The 14,966-nt window shown below is 39.5% G+C and overlaps 1 protein-coding gene across 1 annotated transcript in view; it reads right to left on the bottom strand.

Moving 5' to 3' along the window:
- Positions 1-14,966, bottom strand: part of ESF1 (ESF1 nucleolar pre-rRNA processing protein homolog) — a 64,502-nt gene that overhangs the window by 26,643 nt on the left and 22,893 nt on the right. Inside the window, exon 10 of the mRNA XM_065401071.1 lies at positions 6,979-7,140. Within this exon, the coding sequence (XP_065257143.1) occupies positions 6,979-7,140 (162 nt within the window). The remainder of the gene's footprint in view (positions 1-6,978; positions 7,141-14,966) is intronic.

The following is a 14,966-nucleotide window of genomic DNA, read 5'->3' as shown; positions in this document are numbered from 1 at the left end:
TTCAGAGGTATGTTGGAAATATTCTTTGAGTCGGAGACGTCGAAAGTAGGATTCTAGGTCACCGCAGAACTGTATCATGTTCATGGGTCTGGAGGGACAAAAGGAGAGGCCCCGAGATAGGACAGACTCTTCTGCTGGGCTAAGAGTATAGCTGGAAAGGTTAACAATATTGCTGGGTGGGTTAAGGGAACTACTGTTGTGGCTCCTTGTGGCATGTAGCAGTTTAGATAGTTTAGTGTCCTTTTTCCTTTGTAGAGAGGCAAAGTTTGTCTTGTAAATGGCTTGTCTAGTTTTTGTAAAGTCTATCCATGAGGAAGTTTGTGTGGAAGGTTGGTTTCTTATGAGAGTATCCAGTTTTGAGAGCTCATTCTTAATCTTTCCCTGTTTGTTGTATAGGATGCTGATCAGGTGGTTTCGCAGTTTCTTTGAGAGTGTGTGACAAGTCTCTCAGCATAGTCTGTGTGATATGTAGATTGTAATGGATTTTTTACCTTTAGTCCTTTTGGTATGATGTCCATCTGCTTGCATTTGGAAAGGAAGATGATGTCTGTCTGTATCTGTACGAGTTTTTTCATGAAGTTGATGGATTTCCACTCCATACGGCTAAATGCAGTGCCTTGCATAATGACAGGTTTCAGAGTAGCTATATATGTACTACCTTTTGCCCTGGGCAGCTTTTAGACTAAACTGAATATTGCCATCTCCAGAGTTTTGCCCAAATGAATGACTAGATTGTATACACATTAAAATGTTCTTTTAACAGGTGTTTTTGTGTGTAAAGTTGCAACATCAAGCACTCTAAAGTTAAGAAATGCCAGAAAACTGAGGCTGCAATCTTAATTCAGCCCTTCTGTGTGTATGATTTGATATGCTCTTTAGTTACATGAGCACATACTATTTTTCCATCTGCTCTGAGGATGAATGAGGATTGTGTGATGAAGGAGACTTGTCTTACTGCAGAAGTAACGGGACTAATGGGAAGTAACAAGCAGTGACCATCATCCAACCAAACACAGAAACAGGATAATAAAATAGTGAACAAGTACTTAGACAGTCACTACAACTCAAAGAAATAGAGAGGTTATTATAAGTCAGAAAAATAAGACCACTGAAAAGCCCTATCAAACCAGAATATTTTTATAGATACACAAATATACTTAATTGTTTTCAACAATACACATCTTCTTCCTGAAATGCATTGAGAATAGACTCCTCTGTTCCCCAAAAATTGTATCCAAAGGTAAGAGCAACAAAATTTTGTAATGCTTAGAAAAAAAACATTGATGGTCAGCTAGTGACTTCACACATTCTCTCTGAAGAGGGCTGATTATGGATAGAGAAACGTGTTGCATCACCAGCAGAATGAGACTCAATCTCAAAGGAGGTTACCAGATTGCTGATTTATCTGCCTTGGAAATGGAATCATTTGATCCATCTGGCAAAGCAGGACTTGGAGAATAATATAGCCCTTTCCTGAGACTGCCAAATACCACAAGAAAAGCATTAAACTTCCTTCCCAGTTTAGAATGGTTTAGAAACGAATGTCCAGACCACATCCCAAGAATAAAAATGTATTTCTAAGTAGTCAGAAAGCTTATGACTATAGAAGGAAAAAGAAATGGTCTTCTTTAGGTATCACTATTATAATCTGGACAGAGTCAAGAGCTGATCTGCAGACCACCTCACCTACGTAATTGAAAATAGGGATCCACAAATGAAGTAAATGAACCACAATATTGTTTTGTCACTTAACCGTCCCAAAATGAAAGCCATGAAAAAAAAAGAACAAAATGGGGGGGAGGGGGAAATCTTCATTATCTGCTTGAAAGTAACTCTCTACACTGCCAAATAAATTAGTGACCAACCACTAAAAAGTGGTGAGAAACAGTGGGATGCAACTGAAGTGTGCAGTAGAAAAGGCCCGAGAACATGACATGTGAGCACTGGGACCAAATCCAAGTAAGCTACTTCTCAGACTGTAAGAACTAGGGCTGGTCAGAATTCTCTTTTTTTTTTTTTTTAAATGTCCCAAAACACTTTTTTCTAAATATGAAGAAAAGCCAGGGTAACTTCCACAGATTAAAAAAAAAAAGAAAGGGGGGGGGGGGGGGGGAAGGGTTTGGAGATACTGTTTTACCGGGGACTTCACTGAGGAATAAGGGTCTGCAAAGACGGAAGGATTGGCTCCTGGGGATCTCCACTGAGAAGGTTGTGAACAAGATGTTTGCAAATTATTGAAAACAAAATGTGCAAATTCCTTAAGTCTTCAATCAGGTTTTAAAACAACATGATATGCTAGATGTCCTTCAATCTTATTTAAATTTTGCTAGAATGGGGGACAATAACAGCCCAAACTAGAAAAATACCTTTATTAGACCTGAAGTGGGAGTAGAGGAAAAAGGAAAACATTTCTCCATTCTAGGGAATCCAAACCAGCAAATTCATTTCATGTAGCGAGATGAAGGAAGAATCTTGATATATGCCTTGTCAATGTGAAACCCTTGTTGCAAGTAGCTGAATGGAATGTCTGATAGAAATATTCTGACAAGGATATAGAGAACCATCAGTAAACACCTTGGAGGGCTTTTTCATACCTAAAGGAAGAGTAGACCAAAATGAGGAAATCTTATGTAAAACAGGATGCATCCTCCAGGGACTCCTCAGAGGAGACTGCCTAATAGCATGACTGATATCAGATTGGTTTTGTTTTGTCTAAGCTCTAAAAGATAAAAAATACTTAATGTTTTCCCAGAGACCTTGGGGGTTATCCTGCATCACTAGGTAGATTTAATCTCACTTCTCAAAAGACAAAGTATTAAGGGACGGGACCATTATTACTACCTAAAGATAATCAGTATAAAGAACTGCAGGGCTCTAGTTTGCCGGGTGTAGTGCATACTTTTGTGCATGGCATGAGGCAGGAATACCTCATTCAAAGAACACATTAACCAAGAATACAGAATGAGCCATATACACCCCCTTCACAGATCATATGGAACGAAAAACGCTATCTCACTCCATATAATCCTTCCAACAACATATGGCTGGGGTTCTCTGCAGTTTAGGAGATTACACTTACTTTTATTTAGGATGAAAACTAGTTATTTTTAAAGTTTTGTTTTAATGCCTGTTTAATATTCACATTTTCACTCTTCCCAAAGGATGACTATTTCAAATTAAATGAAAAATGTGAAGCTGGGAAGTATTTGAAAATGATATTAAGAAAACGATTGTAGTCTGCCACATGTATAAAGTCTAAAGCACAGAAACCTTCTATGGGAGTGTGTAAAACTTTGAGGGATGGCAAACTCTGCCTAAGGTAATTATTGCTTGAATCCAATATGACTGTAGGAAAACAGATGAACAGACACTTCAATACAATCCCTCATTTTGTGCCTAAAAGAAACAGTGCTTAAAAAATTGGAACCAAATCTAATTGATTTGTTCTGGTATTGGATTTATGTTTAAATGATTATGATTCAAAGATAACTGAATCATTCACAAAATATGCTTCTACAACTGTGTGTGAAAAGTTGTGCCAAAGCTTAAATTTTTAAATTAATTCAAATCTCAGACTTTCCATTTAAAGTCTTCCTACATTAGTCTCTTATCATTTTATTTTTATTTTAAACATCTGGTTATTAAGATGCTTTTACAAAAAGCATCCTACAGTACAATAACAGATCTTAGATAACAGCAAGGCTTGGCAATAGAAATATAGGAACAAAACTAATTCTGAACTAGTCAGGAAATCTTAAAAGTAACATGGTGACTGAAAACTGTCATAGTTCCATTATTGGAGCTATGAAAACCATTTTTCCATATGCTCAGAGCATGCATCATCCCCACCGCTTCTACATGCAAAAACACTGTGCAGGGACCATCCCTCAAAAATGATGGAGCATTCTCCATCCTACAAGGCAGGACTTCCTCTGTAATTGCTCCTCCTGGCACCTGGGGGCTACTATGGTACCAGGCACTAGAACTCAGAGCATACAGATAATATCTCTTATACACCCCGTAGTTCCACTGGTGGTGCCCAGGAAACATGAAGGAGGAAACAGCCTAATGCAACAGGACAATGAGGAGAAGGAGAACAGGAACAAAAGCCTGGAAGCAGATGGATAGGAGCGGGGGGGGGGGGGCAGAGCTAGGAGGCAGATGGATAGGAAGAGAGGACGCTGGGGCAGAAGTGTTGATAACCACTAGATATGCTCCCTTCCAGGATTTAAAATTAAAAAAAGAATTCCAAAAAGTCTCAACAGTCCACTTTTATCAGCCAATAGCTTTGAAACCCATGGGCAAAGTAAGTGCCTCGTCCCTTCTAGTGGTCCACAGACAAAATAGAAGTCTACTACTACTATCAGTTACTTCATTAGCTCAAATAGTAGAGAAACTGTGCTGTGTTTCTAAAGATCCCAACTCTGTTGATGACACAAGTAGGTGTTAATATGGGTTTTTCAGGATTTTTCCTTCTTACTCTTCCTGTCCTACCAATTTTCCACAGACAGCTTCAGCTTCTTTGCTTCAAAGTAACTAGAGAGCTCTCCCTTTTGGTGTCAGTCTCATTAATTCCTCTATCCCTACAGGTACTCTTTTTCACCCTCAAAACAGCTTTCCCTAGTGCTCCAGCGAAGGGTTAACTCAAAATTCATAGTTATAAAGTCACCATATTAATTTATTTGGATTTTTGGAATTATCAGAAATAACTCACGTGTTTTTTACAAGATAATTTTCAACATGGAACTGCAGATATTACAACCCATGTACCACAGCTCAGTTACCTGTTAAGGATTTTAGAATTCTAATGTGTATGCATAGAGATGTTTCAAAAATACAATTTTAAAAACAAAATGGGTAACTTTAGCTACTTAAAAAACAATGCCTTGTCTATATTCTATAGATAGAACACGTTCAAGCAGTTTCCATTGTGGTTTCTAACACTCCAGGGTCTGAAGGTTGTAACAACATAAAATCTTTGTGAAAATGATGTAATAGTTACCGATGCATAAAAATGTTCAGCTCATTTGGATGCTTGATGCCCCAATGAATTAAAAGCCATTCATGATGTAGCAACTACATGTATGCACATACTGACACTCTGTGGATAGTGGAATTATAACATGATAATTCAGATGCACCATTAAGCCCTTCAGCTTAATTAACTATAGGTAGTGATGTACATTATTAAAGGTAAACATAGGGAGAATTTACGTCAGAGTAATTGAAATTATATCAAACACAAGGAAAATGCATGGACATTTTCTGTATTTACCAACTTATACTTTCAAAAGAAGACCTTTACTTGTGCATTTATTATTTTATACTTCAGAAACTTCTCTCAGGCAATGAATTCAGATTATGGGCGAAAAAGCAATATAATAGAGGTTGCACTTATTAAGCAGAAATGATTCCAGAGTGTATTCAGACTCGCATCTGAATCTCTGAGTTACAAAAATAAATTGTGCTATTTATTATTTCTGCTTGTACTCCTATATACTAATACAACTATGGAAGAGGGAGATGGATTCTACTCTGACTCACACATTGTCAACAGAATTATTAAGTTACTATTAGTGAGTCAGGTCCTATCTTCATTTATATTCAATGGGACTGCACAAGTGAAAGCAGAACAGAAACCGGCCTGCAAAGTCTAGTACTGGTGATGATGCAAAAGGCAGAAAACACAACTTGGTTTTTAAATGTCATGTTGAGTTTTGCAGGGCTGACTTATAGTAACATTGTCTTTTTACTTGCAAAATGAGAAAATAATCTGATCTGGAAAGTCACTAACAAGTCGTCTAAGAACCCCACACAATGCCTTTTTTTTTAGCAGCTTCTCATATTACGGACTCCCTTTAAGCTATTGCTCCTTTCCCACTTACAGTTTCATTGGAGGTTCAGGCTTCTTTCAATACCCATCCTCCTGTGGTCCCAGAAATCTTAGTGTTTTACAAGATAATTTTGTTGTCTCCTCCATTTCAAGTTCCTGAAATCCCTGTACTACCCTTCTAGCTGCTTAAGGAAACCTTGAATTTCCTTATCTTCCATAAATTCACAATTTCTGCCTTAATTAAAATTTGTCTCTCTACACCGCTCAGATTAGGGTGGGAGGTATAATTTTAAGAGACTTACACGATGACAGAAAAGCCAGGTTACTTTTAAGGGGGATTAAAGGCAGGTTCATAGTACACTCAGTCAGTTTGCAACATTACTGTAGGGTTTTTTCTTTCTGCATTGAAGCAGAAATCTTAAGTTAGTTGAACCACATTATAAAATTCATTTATCAAGTACTGATAGCCTCACCTGTGCCAGGACTACTTCCTACATTCCAAACCTCTGATCAGCTTTTTAAACAGCTTTCATTTTCTCCTTAAAACTACCAACTGTCAAAATATTTCTTACTACCCTCAAAATTATATTGGTTTGAGATGCAGGCCATAAATAGTTATATTCTACCCTGGACCAGTGACTTTTAAGGTTTAATATTTTACTATCCAGACTGGCTAAAAGTTGTTGCTAAACATTAATAAAATAATGGATATTCGGAGGGAAAAATCAGCATTATAGCAAACAAGATTTTTTTTATTCTTCCCAAATTTTAGAATATGGAAAGAGATACCATATTTTCCATTTTCAAATGCGTGAAAAAGTTATGATTCTAAGGCATACAAAGCTATTTGAGAAAAATCTACAAGAAGAATGAAACAGCAAACACGTAAGAAAAACTGGCAAGAGGCACAAACTAGACAAACAACACTACAGCTGAGGAATTGTGCTCAATCATTGTTTACTTCCATTTTCCTCACTATAACCCATCTGGATTTTTAATGCTAAGAAATAATAAAACACTGTTCATAGTTTCAATTGCTACAAATCCCATGCTTCATGCTATACCTCAATAAACGGGCCAGTAAAAATACTGCAAATTTTTCCAAGCAAGAAAAAAGAAACCGCTGAAGTGCCAGATAAATTTACCTGGAACCCATTTAATCTCCATTTCCATATCATTTTCTTCCCGTTTCTTCTCTTTTTCTTGGATACTCTGCAAGAGTTCTCTGTATCTGGCAATTTGTTCTTCATCATCCTTCTGGCTTTTCTTGGGTTTGTCATCTTCTGTTTCCTGGGCTACATCACCACCTAAAAAAAAGACAAACACTAAAGCTATTGTGGAAAATCTCAGGAGATTATGAATGAATAATTGAAGGCAACACAGATAACATAAGCAAATGATTTCTGGTAGAACAGTCTGGACAATCCTTCTCATCACTATGAATCAATTCCTCGCTTTAAAAGACCATATAAGAAAAACTGAGAGGATACGGGAAAACTGGATGGCAGAAGGAACTAATGATAGGGTGCAGAGTTCTTCACTCCTACTATCGATCACTAGTTTCTGAAACCATCACAACATATTATTAACTATAAAAATCAATACTTAGTAGTGGTAAAGCACTTTGAAAATGTAAAATGCAGTATAAATGCTAACTAAACAATCACCACAATATTCCTGTGAGGCAGATAAATACTAATGCCTACTTTCTTAACTTCTGTTTGTCTCCTCAATTTTAAATGACATGCCCAGAGCTACAGAAGGGAGCCAGAACTGGAAGTCAGGAGTTCCTAGCGTATAGCTCTTTGCTCAATTCACTACATCAGTGACTTCAAGACACTGACAGGTCAGGGAGCCAAAAGCAACGTACCTATTTTGCCCGACATGTGCATATACAAATAAATATGCAAGAATAGGAAACAAATATATATGTTCTAGAACTTCATAGATTTAAAGTGAGCCTTTCCCCATATGCAACATACAGCAGGTCAAATGCGCTACTGTGTGATTTGTCACACTTCCCTGGTCACACTCCTCCACGCCACACATTTTGGGACAGTGTGGTGCCATTATTACTTAGCCAGGATGTGGCATTGTGTGCTCAGAGTCTCTCCTTGAAATTTTACATGGCATTGGCTACTAATTTTTAGCAGCAGGCTTTCCCCTATCTCAGTTTGCGGACTCTAGCCATCTCAGTGCTGAAATGTATTGTGCAGGAAGTGTTAGCTGTGATTGCTGAATGGGCATAAGTACTGTAATGGTATTGTGGGGGATTATTTTGTACACAGAGTGTACCAAAAGAGTTACAATTCGATTTATGATTTTTAGAAAACCCTGTGAGATTTTAGACATCCACAACATTTTTAAAACGCTGCAGTTAACTTGTGCAGTGACTTTGATAATAATACACCTCTACCCCGATAGAACGCTGTCCTCGGGAGCCAAAAAATCTTACCGCGTTATAGGTGAAACCGCGTTATATCGAACTTGCTTTGATCCGCCGGAGAGCGCTGCTTTACCGCATTATATCCAAATTCGTGTTATATCGGGGTAGAGGTGTATATGGAGATATACCTATCTCACAGAACTGGAAGGGACCCCAAAAGGTCATTGAGTCCAGCCCCTTGCCTTCACTAGCAGGTGAAACCGCGTTATATCGAACTTGCTTTGATCCGCCGGAGAGCGCTGCTTTACCGCATTATATCCAAATTCGTGTTATATCGGGGTAGAGGTGTATATGGAGATATACCTATCTCACAGAACTGGAAGGGACCCCAAAAGGTCATTGAGTCCAGCCCCTTGCCTTCACTAGCAGGACCAAGTACTGATTTTGCCCCAGATCTCTAAGTGGCCCCCTCAAGGATTGAACTCACAACCCTGGGTTTAGCAGGCCAATGCTCAAACCACTGAGCTATCCCCTCCCCCTTTAAGCTGCACTTCCCTGCAGAGGCAAATCTGATGGGTAGCATGGTCAATATTTGCAGATTAGCATCACTGTCTGCCTGCTATTCAAGTGGAAGGGTTAACACACAGGATACAGTGATGCAGCAGCTCTTTACTTTAAGGCTAGAGATCGTGAAACTGATGCTGTTGCTCTACTCTTCTACTGTTCACACCAAGAAGTGTTGTTCCCCAGGTTGGGAGGACTGCAGGCAAAGCAGACCCTTAACTTGGCTGCTGTTTTCCACTTTGTCTAGAAACAGCTAGAAACTAATCTCTGAGAACCCTGCTAATGGTAAAGGGACATTCCCTCTGGAAAGGGGCCAGGAGAGGGGTGTCTGCTTAGGAAGCAAGGGAAATTGTGTGCGCGCCTGGAGCCCTGAATTCAGGGGAGGGAAGGCAAATTCTTACTTGGGGGCATGGAGGATGGACAGCTCTATTGTGTTGAAAGAGAGCGTCCTCATGGTCAAAGAGGCTGCCTTTAAATTTTACATTGGTTACTGATTTTTAGCACTAGGCCTATGTCTGAGAGACTCAGGCTACATCTACACTACAGGGGGGGTCGATTTAAGATACGCAAATTCAGCTACGCGAATAGCGTAGCTGAATTCGACGTATTGCAGCCGACTTACCCCGCTGTGAGGACAGCGGCAAAATCGACCTCCGCGGCTTCCCGTCGACGGCTCTTACTCCCACCTTCGCTGGTGGAGTAAGAGCGTCGATTCGGGGATCGATTGTCGCGTCCTGACGGGACGCGATAAATCGATCCCCGAGAGGTCGATTTCTACCCGCCGATTCAGGCGGGTAGTGTAGACCAGGCCTTATTCATGAGTCAATTCTCTTCCAGTACTTGGTTCCGCTGATGAAGGTAAACTTTAGTATCCAAACCAATGTCAAAATCTGAATTCTGAGTGTTTTGGTTTTGTTGATTTTTCAAAGAATGTTACCCAAGAAGGTAAAATTAAAAGGTCATGGTAATGGAAGAGACTTTCCACTTTCAAATGGCAAAGAATTGTGTTTTCTTTGCTCAGAGTGCACAGTTTCTAAAACAGTCAATGTTCAACATCACTTTCAAACAATCTGTAAGAATCTTAGTTAGCTTAGAGAACAAAAAACATTTGACAAAAGCTGTTGGGAGGCCAGAATCAGCTGAATGTGTGTGCGAAGTCTGTTCATAGTTCAAACGGTCTTGCTGCTAGTTTTCAAGTGTCATGCTGTACTGCACAGCATGATAAACCACTTTCTGATTGTGATTAAGGAGACAATGTTTTTTTGTGCCAATAGTTTGTTCAAAGATTTTAGACCAAAAGTGAAATAAAGAATTGCCTTGCACAGAAAGACAATTAAAGACAAAGTTCTAACATATGAATGAAAATAAGTAAGCAATTGAAAATTGGACTAAAAAACTGTAGATATATTCTGATTTTGTTTAGATGACAGTACCAATGTAAATTCTTTTGTACGATTGGCCATTATTGTGTGGAATTGATTCATCTGTTGATATAGGTAGGAACGTCAAAGAAAGATATTGCCAGAGCAGTGGTTCAAGTTGTGAATTCTATCATTTTAAGAGCTCTTAACTAAGCAAGTTAAACATTTAGAAGTAGAGTCTCTCAACATGCAGGACTGCTGATTTATAGCAGTGTCAGATGATTAAATTAAGGGCATATACTTGGAATCATGGAATGTTTGGAAGAAGTCAGTTTATTCTTAGATCAAAAGGGACAAGCTTATCCTGAATTGGCAATAGCAGAGTGACTCGATGCTTTTTGCTGGCCTCACTCAACATGCCCATGAGCCAAATATAAAACTTCAAGATGCGGAATGACAGCAAACATCACGTTTGACACCAAAACTTATTAAAAAAAGCTGGAAACATTCAAGACTTGGATGACGGAAAGCTAAAATACTTCCCTTTGTTGAGAAAACATCTGGAAAATTCAGCAACTTTCATGGATATCCTGGGCAACATCATAGAAATTTACCAATCAGATACAATTGAGAAGTCACTGGAAACTTATGTAGGATAGTTTAAGTTCTGACAGATAGAAAAGAAGTTACAATTCAGACCGCCACACAAAAAGTGTTAAGGACTCTACTACCCAGATCCTGAGTGGCTAGATTGAGAGGCAGCTCACTGCATTCCAGTAGAATGCTATCTGAAAAACAAAGTTTGTTGACTTCAGTTCTCAGCTGGCAAATACTGAGCATGGAAGGACTGAAGAAAAACTCCTGAAAACAGTTTTTGAGAGCTTGGAAAACACTGCGAGATTCTTCTTTTTTCCTATGAAAAACTAGCTGTAGCTTTGCTGATGACCCATTCGGTTCAACGTACTTGTGTTAACTATCTTCAACAATTAACTGCCAACTCTGACATCAGAACTTAACTATCAGATTATATAGGTAGAACACACACAACACTGTAAAGAAAATACAAGCCTTTAATGAATAGCTGACTGCCAAAATGCAACAGCAGGAATCCCGTGACCGCTAGCTCTTCCCCTCTGGTATGTCATGTGATGAAAATACGACGTTTGCAATTTCTTGGCATGTAATGCACAAAATGTTTGCCATCACAGCGCTAGACCTCACGTCCCATCCCTCACAGATACCTGATTGGTGTCCAAAGTGAAATAATTTAATTAGGGCCCTATGAAATCTGCCTTAACGAGAATGCAGACAGAATCAAAATATTAATGCGGAATCCTGCTCTCCCCCCGCACTAGGACCGCAGCGGCAGGCAGAAAGGATGGGCTGCACAGCTTAACTAGTGCAGCCCCACTTAAAAGTCAAGTTGCTGTGGATCTGGAGCCTTCTGCTCTGCTGTCCCGCACAGAGTCGGAGGTGGGGGAGGTAAGAGTGGGCTGATGTCAGAGTGTCCCCTTTCCCCCGCTGGTGTACCTGCTCTCCGCTGAGCTGCAGTGGGCGGACAGGAGAACACCTGCCTGTGCACCAGCCTCTGGCTCAGGAGTGGTTGCTACTGGCTGAACAAGTGTTCAGGCCGGTGAATGCTCTGCTTAAAGAGACAACATGCTGACACAACACACACACACTCCCCTGTTACACTCTGTACCTCGAAGTAGCACCCTGGAACCTCCATATTCACCACTGTCATCATGATTATGATATGTTTTGTACAAAGTATGCCTTCTGAAGTATCATTTTAAAAGTCTTGATCTACTGAATATTAATATCCTGCTGAATTGGATGTACTACCTTTGTATGTGAAGTTACAAAGTATTGCTTTCTGTGTTACTGAAACATGTTAGGAGAAGCCCACAGCCAGCCTTTCAGCTGCAACAAAGGAGGGCCAGACAGGCATTAATGGCCCATTAAGAAAAGAATCCACTATCCCAGAGACTTCTCAGAGAAGGCATATACACCATGGAGGCAGATTAACCCATAACACAGCAAGGATCTTTCTAGCAGCTGGCCTCTCTCCCTCCCTGCCCACACCATCTCAACAGCTGGAAGACTGTCTGGAGACAAAGACTTGGAACCAGAGAGATTGGTCCAATGATGGAAGGGATCCAGTCTGTGTATTGAGGAACTGTAAGCTGTCTAACATCTGTTAATGTTAGAAACTGTTTGATTCAAATCTTGCTTAGTCTGTTAAAGTTAGAAAAATAAATGCACAGTTTAAATTCTTTCTTAGGTACCCCCAACTTAGATCTCTATGCCTGCTATTTATAATCATTTAAAATTTATCTGTCTGTAGTTAATAAATCTGTTTTATTTTTTATCTAAAACAGTGTGTTTTTGTTTGAAGTGCTTGGGGAATCTCAGCTCAGGTTAACAAGAGCTATCGCACGTCCACTACCCTTTTGTCAGAGTGGTGAACTAAGAAATGAGCTTACACCAGTCAGGCTTCGGACCAGTGCAAGTCAGTAAGGTTCTGGGGTGAAGTCCTGTCCCTCCACAGCCGGAGCCCCCTTTGCTGGGGCGCTCCCAGCAGCACAGGGAAGATTGGGCACAACTCCACAAGTCTCCTACAACTGCAGGAACCTCTGGGGCTGCTGCCCAGTCCCAGAGTGTCCTGAAGCAGAGGGAGGCACCCGGAGGTGGGTCTGGTCTCCCCCAGTCTTCCCCCAGAGCAGCTGTGCAGGAGATGGACAAGTCCTGTCCCTCCCCTGCCCAGCAGGAGCTAGGAGCCCTCTTTGCTGGGGCACTCCTAGGAACAAGGGGGCATCGGATTTCACGGGGAAGGGCTTAGTTCACGGTCCGTGATGCATTTCACGGCCGAGAAATTGGTAGGGCCCTAAAAATAACATATAAAAGGTCATATCTTGTCATTCTTCTGCATGAAGCTCTACTGAAATGAAAGTTCTCCTGAACTCAGTGACCATTTTGAACAACAAGAGATGGACACATATGTCCCAAAAGTAAGTCTCCTTGGTTCATGGACCCTGTTCATAACTTAAAATACCCTTAATTCAGAAAGAAAAAAAGTAGGGAACAAGAGAATCAATTTTAGATTATCAGATGCAAGGACCTAAGGCAAGCCTTACCAGAAGAGGTTCAGGTCCAAATATATGCTATACCTTTTCAAAAAACCCTTTGTTAAGAAGGGTTTATAAACCACCAAAATACAAACTCCTAAATACAAGTGCTCACATCCCTCCTTACAATGGAATAGTGAAAAACATTGTTGTTATGGACTGGCTCCACCTTGTCTTGTATTGCATTTAGATTAAAAACTAATAAATGCCTAGTAGTTTAGTCTATAGATTTTTGTCTGAACTTATTATAGGAGTTAGTAGTGAACCTTATATTTAGGCTAACACTTTCCATTTATAAAGATTCCTGCAAACTTTTTTTGTTTTGTTGCAAAGCTCTAATGCCTTTATTATTTGCAGCAAGCCTCTGTAATTTCACAGGGAAACTCAGGTTAGAAAAGTGCCATTCCTTTGTCTGATGTAATTCCATTTAGGTTCAGCTGATTTATAAACTGGTAAAGTCATTAATTCCCATCACTTGCTTTGCCTCTGGAAGATGTTGGCAGCATGCCAAAATAACTGAACATGAACGTTCTAAAGAGGTGAGCCCATACTACTACTGTCAAAGCAGCAGGAACAACAGCACACCGGACTGTGTACGCCTGGGAGCTGCTAGGGCAACCCTAGTAGATATAGTGGTAGGGAGCCAACATAAATAACCTCCTCTTTAATACAGTTCAGAAATATACATTGTCAAATGACACATTAATCCAATTTTGTTGTATATCATTGTCCAGTTGAATCTAGCAAGTATTGAAGGAAAAAGTGTAAATACATACAAATGTGTGTATATTTTCTTTTGCAACTGCTCATTTATAAAAAGTTGGGTGTACTATATTTTAATTTATGACAAAACCCCATTTATAACTTCAGTATTTCTAAAAGTAAAAATAGAATTTAAATGTTACCCTCAAATTTAAAGGGCTAGACAAAGTTTATTGATTCATAAGGATTTTCAAGCTGAAAATAGGTAGAGAAAGGAAATTGTCTGGATTTTATTTTTTAAATATAATTATCAATAAAATTAAAATTTGTAGATTAAAAAGAGTTGCATTCACTCTTCAGTGCTACTGATAATCATCATCATCTATATTTGCGCACATCTGTCATTGGTGATAGAGCACAAAACAGATCCTTTGCCTCCATCATATTAGGCACGAATACTGCAGTAGACTCCATTCCCTGTGCAGATCCCTGCTGTAGTCAATGGGCTCTCCACAGAAGTCCACCCATGCAGAGACTTATGTGTACAATATGGGATTAGGCTCATAACTTCTTTCTGTGGTAGTCTGTTTTGGTCTATTAATTAGTTTGAAAGAATTAAGCAGGAGGATGAGAGGACAAGAGAATATTTTCTTATCTCTAGTGAGGTATTATAAAATGACAGAACTAAAATTAACTACACAAATCACATGGTTATGAGAGAACTGGAGCTGACATAACCACAGCCATTTTACATGCTCAGACACATTAACTAAAAGCGAGACCACCACGTAGTCAGGAATAGTTTGGCCTTTGCCTAAACAGACAAAACAGCTGCAGTGTTGCTAATAAGGATAGATAAAATGACAGATTCGTGACCTTGGACCTGCATGTCTATGACTATGAGTTTTGTTTTGTTTTTTTTAACTTGAAGTTGCTTAACTCATAATTCTACTTATCAGCAATTTGCTGATGTTAGGGAAATTTTAGCCCAC

This window comes from Emys orbicularis, chromosome 3 (assembly GCF_028017835.1).
Source record: "Emys orbicularis isolate rEmyOrb1 chromosome 3, rEmyOrb1.hap1, whole genome shotgun sequence".
Taxonomy (NCBI): Eukaryota; Metazoa; Chordata; order Testudines; family Emydidae; genus Emys; species Emys orbicularis.
This window is presented reverse-complemented; position numbering and strand designations above follow the sequence as displayed.